Here is an 18,729-nt window from a genome sequence, read left to right as displayed (position 1 = left end):
TCCACATAGGTGTAATTCACGTCCATAACTTGAAGCTCTATTATAATACTTGCACCTCTGGTGCATACACAATCCGGTGGAAGCTTCGTACTGACTTCTTATGAGGTTGGTACTTTTCCAACTGGCTTTATCGTAAGGCCGTTATAGAACATGGTTGTTGTACTTTCTCTCTTGTACCTCTGATATTAAGAGTGATCCTACAATGTTCTCGAGGGTTAGTAATTAGTATGGAGTTGAATAGATTCTCTTCGTTTGTGTCACTAACCCACGTACCTTACACTCAAATATACACGTCCATCTGACAACAAAGTTGCTCTAGTCATTTCCATCTAATTAAAGATTAGGAACTAACTCATTCACTAATTTTCTTTTCCATAATAATGAATAAGCCTAACATTTACGGAATAATAAAATAAAAATATAAATTTAATAACTAACTGTAGCAGTAACAACATAACTGGGTACCATGCCGCCAGGCATGTACAATAACCAACTATTCAAAATACACAGAAATTCTAAAACCCAGAACATCGTGAATCACAAACTACAGAAGGAAAGTCTAGTGTCTCTATACATCAGAGTCTAACAAAGGAAAAATACATAAGACAATGGACATGGGAAAGAGTAGAAGGGGATTCCGAGGTCTGCGGACGCGAAAAATATATCTTGAAGTCTCCAAAGCTGTCCCGGCTCACTAATAGTGCGGCTGATAAGGAGTACCTGGATCTGCACACGATAACCATGTGCAGAGAGTAGCATGAGTACACCACAATTAGTACCCAGTAAGTGCCAAGCCTAACTTTGGTCGGGTAGTGACGAGGTCAGGTCAGGGCCCTACTAGTATATATATATATATATATATATATATATATATATATATATATATATATAAAAGGTAGAATGAAATACCGCAGTAAAATAAAGACTGAAATTTAACATGAATGAAATCATAGAAGACAACAGCTTAGTACACATAGATAACAACACGGAATCTCCCGATATACCATCTCGTAATCCCAAACGTAAATGTGTAGTACATGGGGATCTCCCGGAATCGATCTCAAATCGGGTATGTATTTACATGTGGAGGTATTGCCATATCATGACGCTTCACAAAACAATCTATTGCTGTTACTTCTTCAAATCGTGCTGTGCAACAAATCCGTTCAAGTGACAATCCGGCAGATTTATTCACTAAATCTTTGCCAACTTCAACTTTTGAGAAGATGGTATACAAGATTGGAATGCGGAGACTCAAATATTTGAAACAAAGTTTTCATCAGGGGGAGTAAAATACGCGATGTACTCTTTTTTCCTTACTAAGGTTTTTTCCCACATGATTTTCCTTATAAGGTTTTTAATGAGGCAGCTAGAAATGCGTATTACTAAATATGTGTACTCTTTTTCCTTCACTAGGATTTTTTCCACTGAGTTTTTCCTAGTAAGGTTTTAACGAGGCACAATACATTTTAATGAACATCTAAGGGGGAGTGTTATGAAAATAATTATTGTGGATGTCCATTTATTACCCTGCTATAGATAATCTTCCTGAAGAAGATTATCTATTTAGTACTCTATTGAAGTTTATCTACAAGCAGTTGATGCACGCAGGTTGCAAGTAGCTCAATGAAATGATTTGCAGCAGCTTCTTATTAAACAGGCAGGTTGCGAGCAGCTCATGCAGACAGTTTACAAGCAGCTAAAGAAAAGCCTTACAGCTGCTTCCTAAAAAGCCTCGCAGCTGCTTCCTTTCTTCTATAAATAGAGAAGTTTTCAGTTCATTATGTACAACAGTTTGAAGTTGAATAAAAATATCAATCTCCCTCTATACTTGTCTTGATTTATTTACTTTACAATCTTTATTTTATAACAATTTAATGTATTACAATCCTGGCATAATTTGTTTCTATGTTAAACTATCCATTTAAGGGTTGTTTGGTTGTCAAACAAGTTATTCCAAGATTAATTATCACGAGATTATTATCGTATCCTCTCATAGGGATAAAAAAAATACTATCGGAATTAGTTATATCGCGATTTTATCCCAACAAAACGTGCGATAAACTCATTTTAAATTTAATCTCAAAATTAATTATCTCTTATGCCTCGTACCAAACGGGCCTTATGGTGCACCCGCTATCCAAGTGGCTGAAAGTTCAATTAGAGATAAACACGTAAGCATTTACACATAAAGATTCCAAGAATGCCCTTATTCGGGCAGTACCAAACACACACGTAAGCACTTGCACATCAAAATTCTAAGAATGCCCTTGGTCGGGCGGGTACCAAACGAGTTTTCTTCTCAATTCCGTGTTCAGAAAAAATCTTATCTTATTAGAAAAGCTCTAGTGTAAATTGTTTCTTTGGCGGTGAATGGAGCTTCCCGCTGTTTGTTCGCGAAGCTTTGGAGGAGGTACTCTTTACTCTCTCTCCCCCCTCTTTTCATAATTTAATGTCTTCTTCATCTGTATACTATAATGTGTTGTGCCGAACTCTCAATGGTGTTTTGGGTTTGGTTAAGAATAGAATTTTGTAAATTGGGGGATTGCTCTTCTGTGAGACGTGTTGTCATGATTATTTTCCTGAATTGGTTTATACTGTTAAATTTTTTTGACACAGGAGCGGCTCAAGTAAAGCCAAAGTTTAATGTGAGGCCTAAAAAAGAGTGTCGAACACTTGAACTAATAAATTGGAGAAAGAAGGTGAATAATGAAATCTTGGATCGGAGAAGAAGGTGAATAAGAATATCAAAGAGAAAGACAGAAAAAATTAGAGGTTTCTGAAACATGAAGAGATTAGAGAAAAAAAAATTAACTCGGACAAATTAAGGAAGAAAAGTAAATTTTTTATACGTTATCTAATAAAAGAATAAAAAGTTAAATTGTCAAATCAACTTAAATTGAAACGTTGAGAAAATAATTCATCTACCCATTTTTTTAGTAAGTCAAATGGTTACTTTATTTTTTTATCTAAAATTTTTTATTTCTTTATATGAAAAATTCTACTTTATGTATTAAAAGTACTAAATATTAATGTATTATTTTTTAAATACCTATAAACCTATTATTTCTAAAAAAAAAAAAAAAAAAAAAGGGCCCCCACATTTTTTTCTCCTAAACAGATGGGCATAATTGTTTCAATTCCTTTTGGCAGGTAACTTGCTGTTCTGGGTTAGACCTCACGTTTACTCTCATAAGAAGTATTCCAAGAATGGAATTACCATTAAGTATATAGATCTCCAGAAGCACATCGGATCAGAAAAGGGGTATTCGTCAACGAGTGCTCGAGGCACCATTTATTGTTCAACTCAGCAGGAAAGCAATGCTGGCTTGCCTTCTGATCATATTGGAGTTAGTGCAAAAGTGATTTTTGCTGCTGCACCCGCAATGGGTCATAATCAGGTAAAATAGATGTACTTACCATATGCATTATGAAGCTAGCTTTGGGGTTCCAAGGAATTATTTACTTTATAGTGTCTTCTCTTAAAGCCGTCCTGGACTAAGCTCATGCCAAACAACTGTTTGCATCGCTTATTTGACACCGATCAAAAGAGTTAAAACTAAATTTATGTAAGCTGTTACCGTCTTGATCAGTTGCCAAATTTGCCTCCGCATATGGCTTGTGGAGGAAGGAACATGGACTTCTATATTTAGTCTGTTCTGCTTAGCAATTCTACACTTAATTATGTGCACGCGAGGAAAGCAGATAAGTGAAAATGATAGAGGCTTAGAGCGTAATTGTTGACTGCAGAATGGGTACTTATTCTTCCAATTGTAAAGAAAAATGTATGCACACGTCTACTACACCAATCAATCATTATTCCAACCTACTTAGAAGTAATGGCCTTACTCTGGATGATAGTCTGAACTATAATATGACTGTCTTGTAATCTTTCATATTGGTATACATGCGGAATTAGGTTGAATTGTTATTAAAGATAGAAAATTGAGGAGCACAATCAAACTTACTGCTGATTGCTGAGCAACTTGCTCACAAATGTCTCAAACTTTCATAATCAGACTTGTAACTAAGATAGAATTATTTTCTTTTACAGCCCAAAGTTCTTTTCTTTTCTTTCTTCTTTTAAAAAGAATTTTCTTAGGAGGTGCAAATTGTTTCAAGTATCTAGATCAATTTAAATTGTACTGAAATCTGAAATAAAGAACTGTTTTATGTCATATACCTCGAAATATGCTGTCACTAAGTTCTTTGCAACCTTTGTGAACTTCCCATCAAAGTTTGGCAACCTTTGTGAACTACCCATCAAAGTCTGGCTGCCAAAGGGAGAAGCAATAATGCAATACATATTTATTTTTTGGTTTCCATTTAATTGCAGATATTAGCACAGTACAGCCTTTATGCCTATTATCTCTCTATATTCTCACCGTGTGTCTTGTACTTATTGAGTTTCCTAGTGAGATATTTTTTTGACAACTAGGTAGAAAATCTTAGTATATGCTTTCAAAGAAAAAGTTATATATATTCTGTAGCATGTAGTTCATGTCATTCTGTTGCCCGCATGTGCCAAAAGTAGATATTATTTCCAAGGGTTCACTTAGCTGCAATTAAACATTGTTCTTGTAGGAAATGCCTGGCTCTTTGTTCTTTCCAAGGTGCCATTTGATTCTCTATCACATATCTTGAACTCATGTATGTTATAGTTCTAGATCTCAATCCCGGTGACTGTTTAATTAGATGTCTTACAACTAAGATCCTTCTCATTCCAAGTATAATTCCTCCCCCAACGTAAAATCTATTTAGATTTAGGCATGTGTCACCTTTTGTTTAGTTGGAGATTGACATATTATAATTATAACATTCTTTATTCCTTTTTTTTTTTGAAACATAACATAGATATCAAATGTTTTATTGGATTAGTTCATACAAAATACGGGCTAAATCCTAAATTTAAGACATATTGGATCAAGTCAACATTTTTGGTCAAGAAGTTCAGATTAATTATTTAAGTTAAAATTACACGATTTAAGTGAAATCAGATTAGATTTGGTTTAGGGTGTTAAATTGGGTTTCTACAAGATGAGCTCATCCATATTCTTCAACTCAAAGGCATATTAGGGTTACTTAGAGGCTACTCCACTCCAATACCCTAGCTCACAAGTCACACCTATAAAAGGGGCATTCAAAGGTGTATCCTAGTTGTCAATGAATTGAGTGGGTTCAAACTTTGAAGATCAAAGTTCAAATCTCAGTATAGACCCCACAAAAAACCTAGGTGATTTCTTCCATTTGCCTAAACCTTGGTGGGCAGAGTTATGCAATACATGTGTTGGTGGGAGGTAGTAGGTACACGCTGGAATAGTCGAGGTAGCGCATGCTGTCCCTGATACTATCATTATTAAAAAAAGGGTCACACCTACCATATATCTCTCTTTGGGGGGGGGGGGTATCTTGGCTATTGGTAGTAGAAAAGAGTGGCACTTTTTATATTTCTCTTTGAAGTTTTCTAGCAAAAAAGAGAGGTCAAGAGAAGTTTTTCCTCTAATTATCCCAAAGTAAAAACAAATGCATCTTGGAGATCAAACATAACCCAAGGAGATCTACATCATCCCTTTTTTTAGAGATACGCTACTTTGTCCTCGAGTTAAAGAAACAAGAAGGATCAAGAGAAGTTGTTGTGATGTCCATGGTGTGGTTACATTGGACTAGCCAAATGGTACCACTGCCTTTTTTTGCTCTTTCAGGTGCTACCTAAAATCATGTGAAAATTTTGGGTTTGATGCCATATAGATGTGATAGTTTGTTGCTTAATATTTTCGTTTGAACTAGATTTCGCTTGTAAATATCTTTCGGAATAAAATGCACCATTCCATCTGAAACTTTTTCACTCCTATGATCTTGCCCCTTAATTTCGTTGGGCTAAAGAAGTTGATACACCTGTGACTTTTCAGGTTTCTATGGTGCAAGGATCCTTAAAGTATTCAATTCAATTGGATCAGATATAATGACGACTCCTTTTATTTATACAGATCTTGTTAATATTTCTCTTGCATGATTTCTTTAGGGTAAGAAGCACTGCTGTAAACTTCACTATTCTAGCATTTATAGCTTAAAATTTGTGAATGTCCTTTACTATGCCTTTATGTTGTGTTGGGGATATCTATTTCTTGAAATTCAGCCACAAAAAGTTTTCAGGAATCACATCCAGAATGCAACTCTAGAGTTCCTGCAATTTTGACAGCTCTGGAAAAGATGAAACTGACTTCTAAGGTATGCCACAAACACAGCAATTATTTGTCAATGTTGATTTTTGTGTTCATTGTTTTCGCCAGTGACTTATAAAAGACAAGTACATACGATATCTCCCAAGGGGTCATTTGAATCAGGATAAAGGATAATAATTCAGGGGTAAAATGTGAGATTATTTTATTCTATGTTCGATTGAAAATTTTGATTCTGGTATAAGTAATCCTAGGATTATTTATACCACAATTTTGGTGTTATTTTATACGTCATTCAATGTGGGATATCATTTTCGAGGTTAGCTTATCCTGGGATAAAACAACAACAACAACAACAACAACAACAACCCAGTATAATCCCACTAGTGGGGTCTGGGGAGGGTAGTGTCTATGCAGACCTTACCCCTACCCTGGGGTAGAGAGGCTGTTTCTGATAGACCCTCGGGTTCCTCCCTCCCTCCAAGAGCTCCCCACCTTGCTCTTGGGGTGACTCGAACTCATAACCTCTTGGTTGGAAGTGGAGGGTGCTCACCACTAAAGCAACCCACTCTTGTCCTGGGATAAAACAACCAAATGACAAAAGATGACCTTCTCCAAAGCGCTTCTCCTTAAGTCCTTTAAGAAGGCCAATGTTAAAATTGGAAATACAAGTTTACCCAAGTTTATGTAGTGTAAACTAAAAAATATGTTTTATACTATATCCCGTATATCCGATTGTTAATCCGATGAACAAGACATCTACTAAAAAAAGTAAATAATTTCGTTCTTATTTAATCTCCATATTATAATGCTCACATTATTATCCCAGTATAACTTGTTCGTAAACCAAAAAACCCTATAAGGGAATAACTGAAAGTCTGAAACCCCCCCTTAATATAACAGAATCTGTTAAAACATCATAATATCTCACATTAACTTCATAGGAAAGTCTTCATCATGAAACCAGTTAAATGGACAAAGGTTTTTAGATTTTCAATTATTTTAGTTCTGTATGGACATCCTACTCAAATAAAAGGAAAAATTTGATCGATATTTTGATAAGTAAATTTTATTTTCTTATTAGGTAAGAGCTCGCAGAGCTTTGGTCTAGTGGCAAAAGCGCATCACGTGGTGTATAGGTTAGGCGGACGTCACTTGTTTAAACCCTGCCTCTGGAATATAAAAAGAGAAGGGCAGAGGGGTAGGCCAATTATACATTGGGTTGCAAACCGTATACCACTGACTCTCGAGGATTTTTTGGTTCTAAAAAATAGATTATTGCTAGAAAAGGAAAATTAGATTCTGACATTCTTTATGTGCTGGAAGTCTAGAATTTGGTGTCAGTTACGCTGATCATTACATATGGCAAGAAGCATATATTCTAGCTTGTAACCAGACCTTCTACCATTTGGTAAGATTGATAAATATTATAATCCACTAAAATAAATAATAACTGATGTTGGAAGTAATCAAATTTATGGTTTTGAGTGCTTAGTTACCTTTTAAGGCTGGCATATTTGCCAGTTCAGCTATTTAGCTAACCTACCTCCTATTCTGAAGTGCAAAGCAACACATGGAAGGATTTTATGGGAGCTACCATCCTACCGTAAAGTGTGAAGCAACTTCTACAAGGAACCTAAGGAAGATATTATAAAGTAAAAAAAATGAACTTCAATAAAGATCCACCCCTTTTAGGTGGATCTTTATTGATGTTCATTAATGCAGTGAATTTTCCTTTGTCATATGACCCTTACCACCTGGGCTAGTCATAGGAGGGCAGGAGAGTTCCTATCTGTTATTTTGGGGGCGGGGGGCGGGGATATGGGTCTGATTAAAATGACCAGAACATTTCTGTGCACTAGTAAGATGCACATATTAATGTTTTTTCGAATACCTTTGCAACTAATCAAGCTATCATGTGATCCAGTTTCGAGGCTCAGATATTGTTGAAGTGCAGAATTTCAGACCAGCTACAATAGATGATATAGCGAGTGTTCATGCTGGGGCATATATCTCAGGGCTTGAGAAGGTAGAATAACCATAAGGTTTGGTACTTCTTCTTATTGAATGTCATCGTACAGTAAATCAGAACTTCTGTGAGGGTGTGTTTGGTATGATGGCAGTCATTTTCCAGGAAAATATTTTGCATGAGAAAGACATTTTTTGGTTGCCAGAAAATATTTTCTATCAAAATGAGGAAAATGACTTCCATTGCTTATCGACGGAGGCCATTTTCCCCGACAACTTTTATTGTCGTTGTTGTCACCATTGTCACCATTATTCTTTCTTATCCTATCTTTCTTTTGATTTGTCAACTATCATCTGCAGGCTATGGATCAGGCTTCAGAGAAAGGTCTAATTTTCATCGAAGGATCTGGGCCAACATATGCTACTGCCACAGTAAGAATACATATTTTAAGCTGACTCTCCCGCTTTCTGATGCTAGTCTCAATAGCAGTCAGTTTCCACTTTTATTTGCAATCAGAAAGATACGTGATGAAGATTGTCTGTGATTTCTGAAAAAGGTTATTGGTGTTCCGAATTTATCAGATTTGATTATTCTTTATTCTTGAGGAATATCTTAAACACGTAACCTAAATGACAGTTAAACACGCCCAACAACACTCAATCTGCACATAGATAATTCGCATGCATCCGTTCATGTCCATTGAAGTCCAACAAGACCCATCTAAGGCCTAGGATTGGCTCCATATCTTTTTTTGATAATGAGGATTGACTCCATATCTAAACACCCAATTCTTCAGCTCATTTATACGTAATAAATGAAATTTAGATAGTAAGATTACCTCTTGGAGACATTTGAAATTTCTATCTTTGGTGGATTCTTGTGATTAATTAAGGATCTAGAAATTTTTCATAGAGTGTTTGGGCTAGCAGTAATTAGTCATAAATGCACCAAAACTTCATTAAACGCTCACCTTGATTGGCAGGATACTCCTTGCATAACTCAAAACCTTATCTCTTTTCCTCTTCTTCTTCTCTTTCCCGACTCTGCTGTATTTAAAGTATGCGAGCTCTTGCTCTACAAGCTCCCTTGCCTTGGCAAATATTCACTTTCTCGTAGAGGGCTCGCAACGTGAGCTTGCTTGATCCTCCCAGGGCCAATCCTCGCAATGCAGCTCGCGAATGCCGTAACATTTCTGACTGTTGATTTTCTCCAGTGAGTCTCCAATCCAGCTTTCCTCACGATGCGTGGCCATTGTGGGACTGGGTGGCCTGGCTATGCCTAGTTCTCGTGGTGGTCTCGCGATGGACCTCAGTACCATGTCTCGCATACTTGGTTAGGACTCCCTCTCTCACGACACGGGCCCATCATGCGAGGGTCTTGTAGCATGAGTTCTATCCAAACTTCAATTTTTTATCTTTCCTTGCTCTTTTATCAATCTAAACCACTTTCAAACCATACCATACCCACATTATCTTGTCCCAAACACTTCACCTCTGTCATGTGGATTTGTTTACATCTCCGGGATACATTATCAAGTCGTTAAGGTTGTGCTTAGTTGTAATTAACGTTTAGCCTTACAACCTTGGTCGGTCTAGAAGCCAAAATACTGCTGTATCTACTGCACTGCTAGGTTTTAAGCACACATCGCCCGACTCTAAAATACTGCTTTATCTACTGAACTGGTAGGTTTTAAGCATACATCATCCTACTCTATTGCCACCTTGCACAAAAACAGAAAAATAGAAAAACTTTGCATCTGAAATTAGAGATACTATATCTTGACTCATGCTTTGCATGGGCATTTCTTCATCAATTAGTTTTTTTTTCCTTCTGATTCAGAATGAAGTTGATGTGGATGAAGACATCTGCAAGCAAGTTCGTACTGGTTATGGTGAAAAAATATCTACAATTATCAGTTGCTCTATTGACTAAATAAGGATATAATTTTTTATTTGATTAGCAATCAGAGCGAAATCAATTTTCCAATATAAATAACTGCCTTTGTAAAAGAGTTTTAAATGTTTCATATAAGGGAAACCAAATAAATTAGATAACTACAAATATTTTGATCGATTAAGTAGGAAATACTAGTATATGGTTTAAAGTAATGTTCTGGAAAGATTGTATACTCTGTCCTTCAAATATCACCAGAAAATGCTCTTTCAATAGTGCTGCAAATGTTCCAAAGATAGAAGGATTACAGAAGGCGTTCTGACCTAAAATAAGGGTGCTCGCTGTGCAGAGAATTAATATATTATGATTGTTCCACCTCCTTCCTCTAACTATGGCAACTAACCACCTGTGCCTTCTATAAATCTTCTAGCTGCTGCAGATCTGTCGCTTCAGTTGGCTTCTGGATGGTCACTTCTATCTTCCTTCTCTTCTGTCCACCGGAAATAAACCTTCCTTGACATGATTCAGTGAGACCAAAATGATTAACATTTATCCGTCTTTCCAATATTTTTGGAATTTACTTTAACAATCCTTGTCCCCAGACCCCACTATGTGGGATTACACTGGGTATGTTGTTGTACTTTAACATTCCTTGTACACATTTCCTTGGAAAACATAAATGTGGTTTCACCAATACATTAACCAGTTACAATGATACATTGCTCTTGTATTTCAACATTGCACTCACTCTTGCAACTTTTGGAAGAGTTACGTCACTTACCCTTCTAGTAAACACCCCCCCCCCCCAACCCAAACAACAACACCTTATTGTTTTATTTTGTTGGTAGTTTACTTTTCTTACTCTATACTCAGAGGAAGTTCACAACTAAGTCATCTTCGTCTATGGCCTTTTTTAGTCTGTTCCCAAGGGAATAATACATATCTATATTTGGAGACTCTTTTAACTTTAAAAATTCCATTTACCCTTTGATGATTTGCTCTTATAGCAATAGTAATTTCAATGCATGTTTAAACAAGTTTTAAGAGCACTTTTTGATATGTCCCAAGAATATTTCTTTCTTTCTTAAACTACTTCTTTCTTTCTTAAACTTTGTGACCATTCAACAAAAATGAAAGAAAGAGTAGCTTTCTCGCCTTTCTCATTAAAGGTCACTTGTCGCACAAAAAACTGTTGATACATAGTCTTAAGTAATCTCTTGATTCTGGATGAGCATTTGCTTGCAGAGCTCATTCCACTGAGACCTGTGACCAAGTCAAGATGGTCTTACAGATTGTCAAACAGTGACTTAACGTTTTCAGAAAACATTTCTGATGTTTTATGTATTGAAAGCATTTATTTGACTAACTTTGATTTCTTTGGGCTTGTAAAATTTTTGCCTATTTCTAAATGGGAGGTTATCTTCTAGTTTGAAGTTTATTTTTGTAAGGGGAAGGATAAGACCATGTTAGGCAAGCATCTATTTAACCAATCTTCTAGGACACCATGAAAGCGGATTATTCGGAAAAATCCCATCAGAAAAGCTAGTTGCTTCTTGTATGAGTCTTCTACAGCAGCAGCATAATGAGATACAACTGGTCATTTATGGTGCTTTATGTTGATTAGCTAAACATTATGAAGATGCTGTTTAGAAATTCATTATGCATGAGGGAGGAGTGTAACTCTGAAACCTTAACCCTATAGTTAATCCCAACATTAGCATTCCATTAAGGAAATTTCATGCTTTAACTTCTCTATTATTAATGAAATAATAACTCTTAATCGGGCAAGTTTTTGAATTTGTTATGAGCTGACAAGGATACTTAAATTATTGATTTCTGTGAGAAGGATTTAACACAAAGAAAGTGTTCTATGGCAATGTGAACTCTGATGTGGACATTCAATAATGCAGACATTCCAAGAGTCATTATTTGCAGCTGGAGCTGGAATTTCGTTGGTTGATTCAGTGGTAATGTCTCAATCCAAGATGTTAGTAATATCTCAGTGTACTGGCACTACAGTTAGAAGTTACAAATGTAGCGATCGCTTTAGGGTGCATTATGATGGTAAACTTCAGCATTTCAAAGCTTTAGTAATTGCTTCATATGATATTTCAGGTGGCAGCATCGAAATTTAGGAAGGATCCTCCTGTCGGTTTTGCGCTCATTCGACCTCCTGGTCACCATGCTGTTCCAAAGGGCCCCATGGGCTTTTGTGTCTTTGGAAATATTGCTATTGCTGCTCGTTATGCTCAACGAATGCATGGATTGAAGCGTGTTTTTATCATAGATTTTGATGTTCATCATGGAAATGGAACCAATGACGCCTTCTATGAGGACCCAGATATATTTTTCCTTTCAACTCACCAAGTAAGCTACACATTACATTGAACAGATTGCTTTGAAAATTTTTAAACATTCTACTTCTAAAAAGAACTGCTAGTATAAAATGTAGTTGAATGAAGTGAAGAACATTTTTTTAAATCTAATAATTGAGCTAGATCTAGTGATCTGCAAAGATGATTATCCTTGACAGTATGTTCGTTTCAAGGTTGTTTGGCACTTAGTGATTACTTTCGTGGCACTTTCCTTCATGTTATTTGTTACAGATGGAGCAGAAATAAAGTACATTAACTATGATTATCTTGCCCAACGACAGCAAGATTAAATTTCTGGTTTGGTAGATTCATATGCCTCTTCACTTTTTCATCATGTATTCTTTCACTTCTTACATGAACAAGGAAACAACCTTCACTCCTGCTGCCATGCTCTGCTTTTCACCTCAACCAACCATTGTATAAATTGGCAATAGAAATTTCGTGTCATTATATACCAGCTATTCACCTCGAAGTGTAAAACTAATATGGTTTAGAACTCTGCAATTGGACGAATTTAATAAGTCATGCGCTCATGATATCCTTGGATCAGTGTAGGCTGGAAGTTATCCTGGGACTGGCAAGATAGATCAAATTGGTTCTGGAAGTGGTGAAGGATCAACACTGAACCTCCCTTTACCTGGAGGATCAGGTGATACAGCAATGCGAAAGGTGTATGATGAAGTTATTGTACCATGTGCTCAAAGGTTCAAGCCAGATATAATCCTTGTTTCAGCTGGGTAATTTTCTTGTCTGTGAAAATAGTCTTAAAATTTTGGAGTAAAAAATGAAAAAACATGACTTAAACACAGTTCTTTTTGTTCTGTCACTGTAATACTGTGGCTCCTTTTTCTTTATTTGTGAATAATTGATCATGTATTATGTTGCCTGCTAAACTAGCAAGCTGTAGTGAGGTGGGAAAATATGGTATAATCACTACTATCATGCCTCTCATATTTTATTCTGCTCTTGAAACGTTCTTGGCAGTCTAAAGGATGTAGCCTTTGCTAGGCATGTCAAAATAACACTGCCTACTGTATTTAGAATGTAAACATTAAAATACGACTCAGTGGTTCTTATGCGCGTTCGATGTTTATTTGGTTAAGGTGTCATCGATAATTTTCAGGTATGATGCCCATGTGTTGGATCCCCTCGCCAGCCTGCAGTTCACAACAGGAACATATTACATGCTAGCCTCTAACATTAAGCAACTTGCCAAAGATTTATGTGGAGGGCGTTGCGTGTTTTTCTTAGAAGGGGGTTATAATCTCAGTTCTCTGTCAAATTCAGTTGCGGACTCGTTTTGTGCCTTTCTTGGGGAGCGGAGCCTGGCTGCAGAGCTAGATGATCCAGCCTACTTGCACGAAGAACCATTGAACAAGGTGAAGCAGGCAATAGAAAAGGTGAAGCACATACATTCCTTTTGAAAGCTTCTAGTGACAGTTTTCTAGAATTAGTATGCTGTGTAAACAATTTTTTGGCGTTTGCTGTCTGGTTCTTTTAGTTCTTCCAAATTATTATAGTAGCTTCTCTGGATGCCCTCACCACAAAATTTAATTGCTCATAATGATCGAATTAACATGAGTAACCTTAGAGAAGCACTTCCAAACTCAAACCTACAAACTTTCTTGAATATAACCATCAAAAGATTAAAAATACATTTTCAAAAATCAGGCAAAAAGGTCTTCGAGAAATAGCATTGAAATAAACTGAAAGAAGAAAATCAGTCTCCCGGATGATCAAGTTATGACCTTTTTCTATTATGTGACAATAAGCAACACCAAAATGGTCTACGATGAGAGAAAATAAGTTGATTGAAAGGAAGAAAGTCTTCACACCTCTACCTCTGTTACTCAAGTAAACAAACCAAAATGATTTTCAATGTGTCACTGGTACTCTATCAACACAATCATGAACACTACCATATCACCTATGTTACTCAATTTGTTGAAATGCAAGAAAGTAAAATTACCTCAGCTTGAAAGGTCTCAATTTACTTCAACACGGAAAGGTTTTAACTTCTTAAATTTACCATTAACTACTACAAATTTATTTGCCCTACTCTTTCTGAAGTACACAAAGCCCATATGCATGACCTCATTCAATCATTTGGAGTTCTTCACTTTATCACATCAGGTTTTCTCCTTCGGGGTTTCTGTTGAGACCAACATCAAAGTGAAAAATAACTAGTTAAGAACAAAATAATATTGACAAATACAAGAAAAAACAACTAGACCACGTGAGGTTCACATGGTTCTTTAATCCTTGTTAAGCGTATAATATTTGAAGATACTAGAAGAAATACTACTCTTTTTACTCTACCTTTGATCCACTCTTCTTCTGCTCTTGACAACTCCACCACATTGCACTAAGTAGGTTCTTTGTAAAGGAATTATATGACCCTAAATAAGGGGAAAAAAAAACGCAAAAACATTTTAATTAGCTTTTTTTGTTTTTGATAAAAGATATACAAATACTATATAAGAGTTAACATACGTCATTTCTGCTTTACCATCCTGAGCATACACCAAAGGCGTATATCTATAGTCACCAGTTGCCAAGTCAAGGTATATGTACCCCAACGCATCAGGGAAAACAACCTCCACTACATCAAATGGATTAAGAGGTAGAAATATCTAACTTCACCTACAACATTTGGTGCATCCGGAGGAGGGGGGTTGTTTATGAACAACTCTCCTAACTAACTCCTTGTAATCTTCCAAGTCTTTCCTAAGACTTTCATTATCAACTGCAAGTTTTAAAAAATAAAAGTTATTGCATAAATAAAATTATACCCCCTCAGTTTCAATTTATATCACGCTTTCTTTATTAGTTCATTCCAAAAAGACATTTTTATATTTGACAGTAATTTACTTTTTAACTTTCAATTTTACCCATTTTACCATTAATGAAAAGTTTTTATAGCCACACATATGTGATGACCCCACAAAGCTTTTACCCTTTAACCTTTTAAAATCACAAGTTTTAAAATTCTTTTTTTCTTAAGCTCTATTTCGAGTTTACTACCTCATATGAATTAAAACGGAGAGAGTAACTAATAATAAAGTGTTATCTTGAATTGAGTACTACCTTTAACCTGGTAGCAAAATTGCCTAAACGGACATTATTTTCCATTCCAAGATAAACCCCCGAGCCAAATTGCAATGGCGACGATCAACGTCATGAATTGCCCTCAAACCCAACATAATTTGCCTGTAGAGACAAAAATGAACAATAGTGAAACAAAAATTGAATCAACTATTCAGGAAAAAACATTATGACTTAATTTATTTTTTAAATGCACTGTCAAATCCAACACATTTGCGACCATGATATTTCCACATATCATTCTGTTTTGTGTCCATCCAAGTCATTAACACTGAGATCCTTTCAACAAATACAAACCATTGCCTATCTTCATGTTTTTTAAGTCCATAAGATTTCATGAGGTATGGGGAGTTGATCTCATTTAACATCTCCATACACTCATTGGCTTCACTACGGGTAGGGTAAGACAATGCAAACATTTACTTTTAAATTGGAATCCGAGAATTGAACCACGCAATGCCAAAGGTTGTTTGCATTACGATATTTTTCTTCAATTTCGTAGTAGACTATGAATCTAGGACGGACATTCCTTGGACTGCTATTGAAGGCACCCTACACAGACAGAGAACGAACTTAGTGTATGCATTGAACAAACAAAGGTATTTTCTTAATAGTAGTAAGTGGGGGAAATGACCAGCTATATTAAGGTATTAAAATTTGACATGACAAAAATGATGAAAATAATTTGGGTTATTGGGTACAATACACTTTTGAATCTCAAGCTGACCAGTGTAGAGGCTTGCATCCACACACTCTACTTTCAGCACGGAATACGAAGCCTCTTCTTTAACTAAAATTAAAATTAAGGGTAAATAGCTTTACATCCCTAACTAGATAATCTCTAAAAAAAAAATATGTATATTATTTAATAAAATGAAAAGTAGCCAAACATAATGAAATGTAGCCTATACTTACAAGTAACATGTGATTCAGGTAGGGGCTGATCAGTCTCCCCAACAGGCATTAACTCATCCACTATTGACATGGCGAGTTGGATTTCTTCAGAGATGGCGCCAGGAAGATCTTTTTCAATACTGCTCAACTCTTCGATGGCATACTCGATGGATTTTATTTGCTGGAGAGCTTCTTCTTGGTCTTTATTTAGGGTTTGTCTTTTGGCAGCGAATTCCACTGAATGAAGGATGCGCTTGAGTTTCTTCCTAAGGATGCGGAGGCGCTTGTTGGTCACCTTCATCACTGGTTTAAATTCCTCTTTGTCGTTCGACGCCATTGGTCCATCTTCAACTTCGTTTAACTCATTCCCCTCATTCTTCAAACAATTATCCTTTACTTTTGACATGGCGAGTTCGATTTCTTAAGAGATGGCGCCAGGAAGATCTTTTTCAACCATGCTCAACTCTTCGATGGCATACTCTATGGTTTTCTTTTGCTGGAGAGCTTTTTCTTGGTCTTTATTTAGGGTTTTCCCTTTGGCAGCGGATTCCTCCGAATAAAGGATGCGTTTGAGTTTCTTCCTAAGATGCGGAGGCGTTTGTTGGTCACCTTCATCATTGGTTTAAGTTTCTCTTTGTCGTTCGGTCCATCTTCAACTTCGTTGTTCGACGCCATAGGTGGAGGTGGACTAGAGTGGAGTGGTCGGTGAAATGGTTAGGATTTCTAGAGAAAGGGTTTAAGGGTTTTTATATAAAAGGAAGGAGAGGCAATCGAGGTGTTTTGATCGTCAATTCGTAGTTTGGATGTTGTTTGGTGTGATTTGAGTCCTCGAGCAAGTTTGCATTATGTTTTGGGAATGGTTGGTATAATTGGACGGGGTCCCGGGGACCTCAGGTGTGTTTCTGATGGGCTACAGGTCATTTCGCCGTGTTTGAGCTGTTGTTTTTGAGATCTGGTGCATCCTTCTTCGCAATCGCGAAGAGCAAAGTGTTGTTCCACGCTTTGAGATTTGGTGCATCCTTCCGTGGTTATAGCACGATCGCTTTAATAATTATATCTGGCTTAACTAATTCTGGATATTTTATGTTCTAGGAAAATTTATGCACTTTTGCCTTAAACCTCTTTTAATTGCTTGATTATTCGTAATTATGGAATTATCTTGAATCGAGTTACGCGTACGTGTACTCATTTTGTTTGGCACATTAAAAATCATGTCACGCATGCGTGTTCACAATTGATAACACTTTTATTATTATTAAGATTATTCAGTCAAAGTCGCGCGAATGCGTACCTTGAATTATTTTTCCTAAACTAAGTTGAAAATTGTTGTAAAGTCAAGAGTTATGAAATGTATTTGTGTAGAACTAAAAGTATGGAATTTAATTTCTAGAATTATTTACAAAATAAATTACTTTACTAAGTTATGAATAGTATTTGCAATTATTCATTATGAAAGAAATATGAGCTAGCTTATGAATTTTATTACCATGGGCCATAGTACTTAAACCATCCGACCCAAAAATTCCTAAAGGCATGATCTTTCTAATTTTAAAGTCAGAAAATTCCATGGCCCATTCTTCCTTAACATCAAAATTATTTCATCAACGTTCGTATGGCCCAATTTCCCTTATACATTGCTGCCTTTTGTACCTTGATTTACTTTAACATGAATTTTTACTTCTCTAAAATTATATTGAACAAATAATGACAGTGAAAGCTTCATGCCTTACTAATTCATGGAACGAAATATTCTATAAAAATAATCTACCAAAAATAGCTAGAAAATTTAAGAAAAGAAAACTAACCAAGAACTGGAAAACTATTATTGTTTATAGATTAAAAGGAAACAAACATGTTCTTGCTAAAGCTTTAAACCAACAAATGATGACAAACTAATTTATGCTAACTATGAACAAGAAAAGAAACATGCTCAAATAATCAGTAAGTATGAACCATAAAATTTTACTCAAATACCCATCATAATAATAATAAAAAAAAATTCAAACTTATATATTAATCAAGGATAAAGTAAGAAATGAACCTCGATACAACCTCTCACGAAATCGAATGAAATGAAGAAAGGAAATCTGACCGGAGTCTGGCTCCCCGGAAACCTCAACGAAGACGGAGAGACAAAATCGGAACCTTTTTACGTTTATTAGGATACTTCAACGGTGTTTTTATGCTTGAATTTGGGGCATTTTCGAGTCTTAAACGGGGTGATGAAATTCCCTTAGCGTAGAAAAAAAAAACAAATTCTCTCAATTACCTCCTCCCTTTTTCTCTCTCTTTTTTCTCCTCCTTTTCTCTCATT

General features: G+C 36.0%; 1 protein-coding gene across 6 annotated transcripts; it reads left to right on the top strand.

Annotated features, from left to right (window-relative positions):
• The first annotated feature begins 2,200 nt into the window (after positions 1-2,200).
• Positions 2,201-17,579, top strand: LOC107772333 (histone deacetylase 14, chloroplastic). 6 transcript variants are annotated; one of them, XM_075228215.1, is made up of 11 exons: positions 2,348-2,413; positions 3,154-3,401; positions 5,910-6,023; positions 6,154-6,228; positions 8,107-8,208; positions 8,508-8,579; positions 11,952-12,008; positions 12,157-12,408; positions 12,972-13,153; positions 13,540-13,816; positions 16,455-17,579. In XM_075228215.1, exons 4-11 carry the CDS (start codon positions 6,211-6,213, stop codon positions 16,671-16,673), a joined length of 1,179 nt encoding a protein of 392 aa, XP_075084316.1. In that variant the 5' UTR covers positions 2,348-2,413; positions 3,154-3,401; positions 5,910-6,023; positions 6,154-6,210; the 3' UTR covers positions 16,674-17,579. The 6 variants fall into 6 exon arrangements, with proteins under 6 accessions (XP_075084314.1, XP_075084313.1, XP_075084316.1 ...); XM_075228212.1 differs by lacking the exon at positions 5,910-6,023 and having other exon boundaries at positions 2,266-2,413; XM_075228214.1 differs by lacking the exon at positions 5,910-6,023 and having other exon boundaries at positions 6,147-6,228.
• The last annotated feature ends 1,150 nt before the right edge of the window (positions 17,580-18,729 follow it).

The sequence above is a fragment of the Nicotiana tabacum genome, chromosome 13 (assembly GCF_000715075.1).
Source record: "Nicotiana tabacum cultivar K326 chromosome 13, ASM71507v2, whole genome shotgun sequence".
Classification (NCBI taxonomy): domain Eukaryota; kingdom Viridiplantae; phylum Streptophyta; class Magnoliopsida; order Solanales; family Solanaceae; genus Nicotiana; species Nicotiana tabacum.
The sequence above is the reverse complement of the archived record's forward strand: the minus strand, read 5'-3'. Positions and strand labels throughout refer to the sequence as shown.